We start from the raw sequence: 11,346 nt of genomic DNA on the forward strand, positions 1-11,346 counted from the left end.
ACCAAGGACATTGGGATTTTGCATTCATCAACAGCAAGTGACAGAGCATACCAGAATGTTGAAATGATAATTTTTATAGCAACAGGAGATGGTCAATTAGACCTGGTGAAGGAATCATAATTCTTATAGAAAACTAGTCACAAATGTCATAAAGTTTGTCAGATAAAAAGATATTCCTAACATTTGATTACTTGCCTTTATTTTCACAGTCTCATATTAGCAAAGGTATCTATATTATCTCAGGAGAAACTTTTACCCACAATGTTCTCAGTGCACCCTTCATTTCATTGTTCCTCAAGCTATAGATGAATGGGTTTAACATGGGCGTTAAGACAGAGTATATTACAGCTGCCACCCTGTCCTTCTTTGGAGAGTATGATGAAGAGGGCCGCACATTTATAATAATAGTAGATCCATACAATAAGGTAACCACTGTGAGGTGGGAGGAGCAAGTAGAGAAGGCTTTGTGCCTGCTTTCTGATGAGGACATCTTCAAGATGGTAAGGATGATGCGGCAGTAGGATAAAACTATAATTACAAAGGGAACCATTAAAGTGAAGGGCCCCTCAATGAAGATCATTAGTTCATTAAGGGAGGTATCAGAGCAAGAAAGCTTGTACAATCCAGTCAGGTCACAGAAGAAGTGGTTAATGATATTGGAGTGACAAAAAGATAATCTAAGTAACAAAAGAGTGTGCAAGAGAGACTTAAGGAACCCTCCAAGAAAGGAACCAGCCACTAAACACTGGCAGAGCTTTGAATTCATCACCAGTGTATACTGCAAAGGAGAGCAAATGGCTATGTAGCGATCATAAGCCATCACAGCTAGAAGAAAGCACTCCGTCCCTGCAAATGAAATGAAGAAATAGATCTGAGTCAGGCAGCCTGAATAAGAAATGGTTTTACTGTCAGAGAGGAGGTTTTCCAGCATATTGGGAACGGTGACTGTAATAAAACAAATATCGATGGCAGATAAGATGCTTAGGAAGAAATACATAGGTGTATGGAGCTGGGAACTGAGACGGATCACTGCAATAATGACAGCATTTCCCAGTAAAGTGATCAAGAACATGACCAGAAATACCAAAAATAAGGGAAGGCGTAACTCATCAACCGGCATAAATCCCAGGAGAACAAAGTTCAAGATGGATGTTTTGTTTGCATTTTTCATCATGTTTTATTTATCCAACAAAACCTGGAAAAGAATAAAAGAATGAATATGCATCCAGAACAGCTTTCAAGATCATTTGTTTTCAGATTGGTATCTGTATCCATAAATTCCAGGTCTTTGAGAAGGAATGAGCATAGAAACACATTCCCCCAGATTCTATACCTCGCACCAAAATTTCTTCATCCAACTTTGTGGGTGTATCAGAGATGTGCTTGCAAGTAAATTGATTAATGAGTTCAGCACATATCCTCTGTGTATTAAAATTACTTCCCATGTAATGGGAGTTTTAGCAGCTAAAATCTTTAGCATTCTCAGAAAATTAAAATACTATTCAGGTTAGACATGTGCAATCCAGTCTGAATAGTGGGGGCAAGTCTATAAATTCATTCCTCATTCTAAGTGCTCCAATGCCATATGCTTAGTGCCAATTCTATAAAGGTATCTTGGTACCAAGGTTCCATTAAAAATACTTACATATGGTTGGCATTTGTGTGCCCATGTGTAGGTGCACCCTCATATGCCATAACAAGTGATGCATAAAATCTATGAAACAAATTGTGAGGCTCTTCAAGCAGACTTAGAAGTAGTATATAAAATCACCACAATTAAATATTATTAACACAAGCAAACTCAAATCAAATCTTCAGAGACCTCAGTGATATCACCCACATCAGTCTCACTCAATCTCACTTATAGATTCAATTTTCAAATTTCAATTTTCATTAATAAATGTTTGTAAAAAAATATTTTCACTTATCTTAAGGAATAAAGATGATTTTCTTCAGCTGTAATGAATCACATTCGGTTCGGGAGAATCACATTCGGGTTATGCTATCCCCAACCCAAATGTGATTCTTTACAACTGAAGAAAATCATCTTTATTCTTTAAGTTAAGTGAAAATATTTTTTTACCAAATTTATGAATGGAAACTGAAATTTGAAAATTGAATCTATAAGTGAGATTGAGTGACACCGATGACGATTAGATACGTGAATCCCTGCTGGTAGTGAAGCGATTGAGCTGACGTTGGTGGTATCACTGAGGTCTCTGAAGATTTATTTTGAGTTTGCTTGAGGTAGTAATATTTGATTGTGGTATAGTCTATACACTGCACACATACCTGGGAGACACATCCATGACCTACCCATGCTAAACCTATGCATGTTCCCCTTTGCAGTTAGCGGTCATAGCATTTAGGTGCTATGTTATAGAATGTGCCTAAGGGGAAATTATGGGCTCCTTTTATGAAGGTGCGCTAAGGCCTTAACGCGTGGAATAGCATGCACTAAATTGCTGCACGCGCTAGCCACTACCGCCTCCTTATGAGCAAGCAGTAGATTTTCAGCTAGTGCTCTATATAGCACGCGCTAATCCGGTACGTGCGATAAAACCGTTAGCGCACCTTTGTAAAAGGAGCCCTATGTAAAAAGATAGGCACCTATCTCTGCCAGTCATACTTAGGTGTCTATTACAGAATCACGCTTAACTTAAAACTTAACAACAATATAATGGGAAAACCAATTTAAAATAAGCTTCCAATATACCAGGGATCTCAAAGTCCCTCCTTGAGGGCCGCAATCCAGTCGGATTTTCAGGATTTCCCCAATGAATATGCATTGAAAGCAGTGCATGCACATAGATCTCATGCATATTCATTGGGTAAAAACCTAAAAACCCGACTGGATTGCGGCCCTCAAGGAGGGACTTTGAGATCCCTGCAATATACTGTATATTACAATACCACAAAACAAGATAAGCCGTACACCATTTTTCACATACAGTGGTACCTTGGATTACGAGCATAATCCGTTCCAGGAACATGCTCGTAATCCAAAATGCTCGTTTATCAAAGCGAGTTTCCCCATAGGAAATAATGGAAACTCGCTTTGATACGTTCCCACCCCTCCACCGAGGCCAGCAGTGCTGCTCCCCCCGAAGGTTATTTATTTAGTAACCATCAATCATTTTAAACCATTTACATTCCTAAACATCAAATTTTATAAATACATAAATAGAATCTCCTTCCTTGCTAAATAAGGGGTCCTTTTACCAAGGTGCGCTAGCTGATTTAGCGTTCGCTAAACGCTAAACCCATCCATTATATTCTATGGATGTGTTAGTTTTTAGTGTGCACTAAATCGGCTAGCACTGCTTAGTAAAAGAGGGGGTAAGTTATGTAAAGTTGTTATATTAATGTTCATTTACAATGTTCAATATATTCAATTATTTGCTTACCATTCGCTGTTCTATGTCTTCAAAAGATCTTAAGCAATTCACTTCATGGACGATGATATTCAAGGTTTGCAATTTCTATCTTCTTTCAACTGTTTCCCAGATGAATGTTTTGAATCACAGATGTTTGTCTAGCTCAACACAAGACTGTGTTTCGCCATTAAGATTCATCAGAAACTGAGATTGAAGGAGGCTCTTAACACTGTCATTTGCACTATTTTATCATAACTCCCATCACACAATAATGACACCAATCACTTAATGCAAAAATTGGGCCACAGTTTTATTCATCTTTTCTCAACACTTCCATAAATCTGATGGCAAACATGAAAAAACAGTGTAGCATAACAACAATCACAACCCCCTGGAGCTATTCGGTGACGAAATAGCTCCCTTCACAAAAATGTCCCACAATCCCAATTCCCCATCCCAGCAAGGTTCACGGTGCCGCAGAGCCCTGCCGCCACCCATGGCAGTGTCGCACATGAACAGCTTGAAAAAACAGATCCCCATTCTTTCCATATCTACACTGATCCAAAACTTGCCCCCAAAACATCATATTTCCACCAATAAAACTTTGACCACCCAGACCACCCTCCATAAGCCAAAACCTCAATCCCCAAAATGCCCAACTAAAAAAGAGAAGGGGAGGGGAAGGGCAGGAAACAACTTTCCCCTCAAACCTTCACCCTTCCAACCTCCCTCCCAAACCAAAAATACTGCGATCTTGCCAAATCACCCCCTATATCCCCAGTCCTCACAAGACCTTCCACCAATTCTCTCTCTCTTCTCCATACACAAAGCCCACCTACCTCCTCACTAACCCACTTTCACCAAGCCTAGACCTTTTCTCATCTCCTCTCAACTCCATAACCCTTCCTCACTAAATTAAATTAACCCTTACCCTTCCTACCCTACCAAACTTACGGGCTCAGTCAGTGTTATGTGCCTCCCCAGGCAAAACTGGGAGCATACAAATCCTCACTTAAACCTACAAATACATAGTACATATACTGTATATATTCTAATATATTGTTATTCCTAAATATCATGAATTCAGCTTATAATAATGAAATCTTACCATAAGTATGCATAATAATTGCACATAATAAAGCTCACAGTTGTCAGGAGCAGGTTTGAAGCTGTTTTTCATTATTACATTATATTTTCTGCTTCTTGCTTAGGCAAAGGCTTCTGGCACTAGCAATGACTTGCTACCATTTAAACTACAAAGCTTAATTAGAGATTGCTGATCTCAATTACCTCGTACTGTCAAAATTAAAATCACATTGAATACCATTTGATCTCTTTATTGAGACCTGTTGGTTCAACGGTTCCCCTACTGGTTAATTAATTGTTGCTCCTTGTGTAATAAAATTTCAGATATATCACCTCCACATGTTAAATTAACTTGAATTAATACTATAAATTTCAGTTTCTCACTTGTGTGATTTGCCTCTTTCCAATGGGATACCTGAGGATCCGCCATCTTTCCAGTTCTCAAATTGCTCAAGTTCTATGCAATACATAATTTAATTTTTCAATTTGTTTGCCCAATATACCATTTATTACAGGAGCAATGAGTTCCACAGATAACTTGACTGGTTTCACAATCAAAATGAGATTTTATATAAAATATCTTACCTTTTTTAGGACACAGAAGGATTGTGAAGACTTACAATGAGACATAAACACACTCAAAGATTGGGCCGCAAAATGGCAAATAAGGTTCAATGTGGATAAGTGCAAGGTGATGCATGTCAGTGACAAAAATCATATGCACGAATACAGGATGTCCGGTGCTATACTCGGAGAGAGCCCCCAGGAAAGAGACTTGGGAGTACTTGTAGACAAGTCAATGAAACCATCAACGCAATGCGCAGCGGTGGTGAAAAGGGCAAACAGAATGTTAGGAATGATTAAGAAGGGGATCACAAACAGATTGGAGAAGGTTATCATGCTGCTGTACCAGGCCATGGTACGCCCCCACCTGGAATACAGCATCCAACACTGGTCGCCGTACATGAAAAAGGACATAGTACTACTCAAAAGGGCCCAGATAAGAGTGTCAAAATGGTTAAGGGACTGGAGGAGTTGCCGTACAATGAGAGGCTAGAGAACCTGGGCCTCTTCTCCCTTGAAAAGAGGATACTGAGAGGGGACATGATCGAAACATTCAAGATATTGAAGGGAATTGACTTAGTAACGAAACAGAGATTGTTCACCCTCTCTAAGGTGGGGAGAACGAGAGAGCACTCGCTAAAGTTAAAAGGGGATAGATTCTGTACAAACATAGGGAAGTTTTTCTTCACCCAGAGAGTGGTAGAAATCTGGAATGCTCTTCCAGAGGCTGTTATAGGGGAAAGCACCCTTCAGGGATTCAAGAAAAGGTTAGATAAGTTCCTGCTGGTCCAGAACATACGCAGGTAAGGCTAGACTCAAATAGGGCACTGAACTTTGGCCTAAGGGCTGCTGCTTGAGCGGATTTCTGAGCCAGAAGAGGCAAATCTTACATTCATATGTTCACTTCTTGTACTTGCAGAGCATATTTACAATAAACACAACGATTACAAATGAAATGTCCTGATTGTTCATTTGAAGATGTCTCTTGTTTTTTATGACACAATACAATTTCTGATAAGTTTCTATTATGTATATATGCAAAACATGGCAGTTCCTGCAATTCTGGATGTAAATTTAAAATAGGCCAATATCGCTGAATGGCTTGACCAATTTCTTGCCCCTATTTAGAGTGTGGTAATATACAAGTTATATTTCTATCTATAGGTTTATTATCAGATTGAATAAATTTATAATCCCTATTGATATTACTCACTCTTTTATATGCCTTTTGGATTACTTTTGTGGGATAACCACTCTAAGCAAACCTAGTGCTCACATGACTTATTTAGCAAGGAAAGGGACTCTCTCTATATATATTTATAAATTTTGAGGTTTAGGAATGTAAATGATTTAAAATGATTGATGGTTAATAAATAACTACTATGTTAAATAATTATTTGAATACATAGATGTGAAAAATGGTGTATAGCTTCTCTTGTTTTGTGATATAGTAACTTAAAACTTAGGTGGCCTGTAATGTAGGCTAGAGTTTTAAAGGCCTAAACTATAGGCACCTAAGTCCTTTAGAGAATTGTGCCTAATGGTACCTAAGTCCTTCTGTACCCCTAAACATGCCTACTTTGGAGTTAAGTGCCGTAGGTACCATGTTATAGGCACCTATCTTTTATAGAAGATAGGTGCCTATCACTCAATTATTTTTATATATGTTTTTTTTCAATTATATGCTTGATAAAGCTCATAATTGAAGCCAATATACTAAGGGCTCCTTTTACGAAGGTACGCTAGCATTTTTAGTGCACGCATCGGATTAGCGTGCGCTATAGCATGCGGTAGCTGAAAATCTACCGCCTGCTCAAAAGGAGGCAGTAGCGGCTAGCACGCACGGCAATTTAGTGCACGCTATTCCATGTGTTAAGGCCCTAGCGCACCTTCATAAAAAGAGCCCTAACTTTCTAATTAGTTAGGCACCTTTTTATAGAATTCCCCCCCTCCCCTAAGGCGCATAGACACCTGCATGTCAATTAATGGCACCTGTGACATACCTAATTGACGCCTACCTCTAGGCACTACTTTATAGAATTACCCTATATTAGTGTGATGCACCTGCAAATTAAGGTGGGGTGGTGAACTGTCTGAACTACATGTAATTTGCTCTAATGCTTTGTTCATTGAATCAGAACTGCCATAATCACAAATCTAAATATGCACTTCATCATCTCAGATTATCAGTAGGCGCCCCACTTTGTATGTCCAGAAAAAAAAAGATTGTGGTAACTGATAGATAATTCTTGTCACATCTTCTAAGTTAGGGATGATGCTTACATTCTGAGATGTTGTCCTTAACACCCAACCTTTCCTGAGAAAAGAGATAATAACAGAATAGAAAAAACAAGGGCAATACATAGAGATGTAGTAGGTGTTTATAAAAGAAAGAAAAAAGAATAGACAGAAAGGGGAACCAGGATGAGAAAAAAACAGAAGTAATAATTAAAGATACAGGAAGTGCAGAAGTGAATGATACATACCAACAGTAGTAGGTAAAACCCTTTGTCCCATCCATTCTTCCCATTTCCTTCTGCCAGCACTACTCAAGCTAACTTCTCAATGATATGACGTGAAACAAAAAGTGTCAAGAAAGTGTGGAATAACTTGTAAGTTTCATGGCTTCACATCATTCTCTTCTTGGTTGGGCTGAGAACTATTCATCGGCCTCTCGTACAAAGCCTATTGTTTAAAGTTTGTAATTATCTGTTTTACATTTGAAAGTGAAGAAACACCTTGAGAACCTCAAGCCTATATTGGACTGGTTTATACAACAGAGTGAACTTTCAGTGCTCCACACCTGGAGGGTCTTCAGATCTGATAGTATCTATGTAAAAAAAAAACCAAAAAAACCTCAGAGAACTACTGGGCTCTATAAACAATTTTTAAAACAATTGTACACTAATAAAATTGTTTTGTGTCCAATGCTTTACCATTAACCATTTTAAAAATGAATGGAGTTTTATAAAGATATGTCAGTAGTTATGACTGAACACCATGAAACAGGGGAAATCCACTCACATTACCTGAGATAGATGAAGGATCAGCAAGTCAGTTGCAGTATTTAAATCAGCATTGTAGACTTCAGGGATGGGTTCCCCAAAGAAGCACAACTCACTAAAAGGAAAGATTTAGGATAACTACAGTCACACACAGCCCAGGGGGAAAGATGGTAAGCGATAATTATAGACAATTATGAAAGAGAGTTAAAGAGGACTAAGTTAAAATAAAGAAAACCAGAACGCCTGCTGCAATAGCACAGGCTCTAATCGGTCTTTCATTTAACCCTCACTTTCCCATTGTTTCTTTCTGTTTATTCTGTGCGTTCATGAATCCTGATGCCATAAAAGCCCCGCTGTTCATTATGCACGAAGGTCCAGGTTCTATAAATGACTCCTAAAGTTAAGTGCCTAGATTGGCGTACCTAAGGTACACCACCTTTTACAAAGCCACATTAAGCTTTTTTATCACCAGCCGTGGCTGTATTAGCCTCATAGGAATTCTATGAGCGTCAGAGCTAATACCATGGCCAGCGATACAAAAGCCTAATGTGGCATTGTTAATGGGGAGGAGAGGTTAATCCCTGCTAAAACAACTGAGGGAAGAGATGTCATTAAATAAATTCAAAGGATCATTAAAAAACTTTCTGTATAAAGACACATTTGACAGATAGGATTCCTACGAGGCTTTGCTTATTATTTTTCCTGTCCTCATGTTTGTCCTTTACTGTTATCTTTCCTATTACAATTTTAGTTCTCCCCACGTCCCTTTCATATCTAAAAGTTGTGATCATCTATGTTAATGTTCTTAGGTTCAAACAATTTTTATTGATGCAAACAACATCAAATACAACATAAGGGCACCCAGAGGTGCATAGTACAACAATAATGCATCGAATAAAATAAAATAAAATAAGAAGCATGTATAAATAAAACATTACAGCATTCTAACTCAGGCACTCCTAGGCCCTGGACTCTTATGAATCTAAAAATGCCATTCAACCCTCCCTCCCCACCAAATCCCACTTATTTTATACATGACTATGTGTTTGAACCTTTCAACACCCCCACCTCCCCTCCCCAAGTCCCCCCTCCCAATGGTACTCTCTACCCCCACCTCACCAGGACACACTATTACAATCTCATTTTGTCTAAATGAGAGCCCAAATTAGGACACACATCTTAAGACCACACTATGACCTTTGGGATGTAAGGCTTGCAGATATGGCTCCTAGATATGCAAAAACAACTTTCACATTTTATATTGTACATCACTTTGAATTTTTTTTTTTGAAATTGCAATTTGATCAAAATTTTATTAAACTTGAAACTTAAAAAGCTTAATCTGTGCTAATAATGGGCAATTAACAACTTGTAATTGATTATACTTGCACTTAATTGGATGGTAGGTTCCTAACTTGGTAGATATCTACCACTTTCAGGTAGGCACCTAGTCCAAAGCACCTATCAGGATGAAGGCGTGATTAGAGGGTACATCGTGGGTGTGTTTTGTATGTGAAGGGGAGGAATATGTAGAAGCTGATAAAGAAAAGACTGAATTGCTTAACAAATATTTCTGTTCTGTGTTCACAGCTGAAACGCTGGGAGTGGGACCGCAGAAAACAAACATGAATAGGGATGGAGGAGTACCGTAATAGACCCTGATCGATTTTCAGAGGGTTGTGTTCATGAGGAGCTAGCTAAAATAAAGGTAGACAAAACGATAGGGCCGGATGGTGTACATCCGAGGGTGCTGAAGGAACTTAGAGAAGCTCTGCTGACTGCCGTTTTCAACAAGCCTCTAGAGTCGGGAGTGGTACCGGAGGACTGGCAAAGGGCGGATGTGGTCCCTCTCCACAAAAATGGAAGTAAGGAAGAGGTAGGGAATTACAGGCTGGTAAATCTGACTTCTGTGGTAAGCAAATTAATGGAAATACCCTTAAAACAGAGAATGATCAAGTTTCTGGAATCCTGTGGATTATAGGACCGGAGGCAACATGAATTCACTAGAGGTAGGTCTTGCCAGACAAATCTAATCAATTTCTTTCACTGGGTGAACATAGAATTGAATAGAGGATGTGCGCTAGATATGGTGTATTTAGATTTTAGCAAAGCCTTTGACAGTATTCCACACAGATGACTAATAAAAAAAACTGAGTGCCCTCAGGATGGATCCCAAAGTGACAGTCTGGGTCAAGAACTGGTTGAGTGGAAAGCAACAGAGGGTACTGATCAATGGAGATCGCACTGAGGAAAGGGATGTTACCAGTGGTGCGGCTCAAGGTTCTGTTCTTGGGCCTGTTCTTTTTAACATTTTTATAAACGATATTTCTAAAGGGTTGTCGGGTAAGATTTGCCTCTTTGCGGATGATACCAAAATCTGAAATAGAGTATACACACTGGATGGTGTGAATAACATGAAGAAAGACCTGGGTAAGCTTGAAGAATGATCTGAAATTTCACAGCTAAAATTTAATGCTAAGAAATGCAAGGTCATGCATTTGGGCTGCAAAAACCCAAGGGAACGGTACAGTTTAGGGGGTGAAGAACTTATGTGCAAGACAAAAGAGAGGGACTTGGGTCTGATTGTATGTGATCATCTTAAGTTGGCCAAACAGGTTGAAAAGGTAATGGCAAAAGCTAGAAGGATGCTAGGTTATATAGGGAGAGGTATGGCCAGTAGGAAAAAGGAGGTATTGATGCCCCTGTATAAGACTTTGGTGAGACCTCGTTTAGAATATTTTGTGCAGCTCTGGAGGCCGCACCTTAAAAAGGATGGAGTCGGTCCAGAAGAAGGTGGTATGTGGTCTTCATCATAAGGCATATGGGGACAGATGTTTAAATATCTACATAATGTAAATGCACATGAGTCAAGTCTCTTTCATATGAAAGGAAATCCTGCAATAAGAGGGCATAGGATGAAGTTAAGAGGTGATAGGCTCCAGAGTAATATAAGAAAATACTTTTTTAACAGAAAGGGTGGTAGATTCATGGAACAGTCTCCCAGAAGAGGTGGTGGAAACAGAGACTGTGTCTGAATTCAAGAGGGCCTGGGATAGGCACGTGGGATCTCTTGGAGAGAGAAAGAGATAATGGTTACTGCAGATGGTCAGACTAGATGGGCCATTTGGCCTTTATCTGCCATCATGTTTCTACGTTTTTTATGTATGTGTCTGTTTTGGACTTAGGTGCATTATTTAGGCCAAGAAAACTATGGCATAAATATAGTGCACATACTTAAGTAAAAATGTGACCCCAGTGATGATAGTGCAAAAATCAAAACTCAAACACCAAAACTAATGCACTATCCCCCCCCT

General features: G+C 39.0%; 1 protein-coding gene across 1 annotated transcript; it reads right to left on the reverse strand.

Annotated features, from left to right (window-relative positions):
• Positions 1-229: 229 nt before the first annotated feature.
• On the reverse strand, positions 230-1,174 carry LOC117364837 (olfactory receptor 1361-like). Its single transcript, XM_033954549.1, has one exon. It carries the CDS (start codon positions 1,172-1,174, stop codon positions 230-232), a length of 945 nt encoding a protein of 314 aa, XP_033810440.1.
• Between the last annotated feature and the right edge of the window lie 10,172 nt (positions 1,175-11,346).

Source organism: Geotrypetes seraphini, chromosome 1 (genome assembly GCF_902459505.1).
Source record: "Geotrypetes seraphini chromosome 1, aGeoSer1.1, whole genome shotgun sequence".
NCBI lineage: Eukaryota > Metazoa > Chordata > Amphibia > Gymnophiona > Dermophiidae > Geotrypetes > Geotrypetes seraphini.

What these genes read in the sequence shown, in the direction of transcription:
- LOC117364837 (XM_033954549.1), bottom strand. Translation starts at nt 1,174, where the DNA reads ATGATGAAAAATGCAAACAAAACATCCATCTTGAACTTTGTTCTCCTG.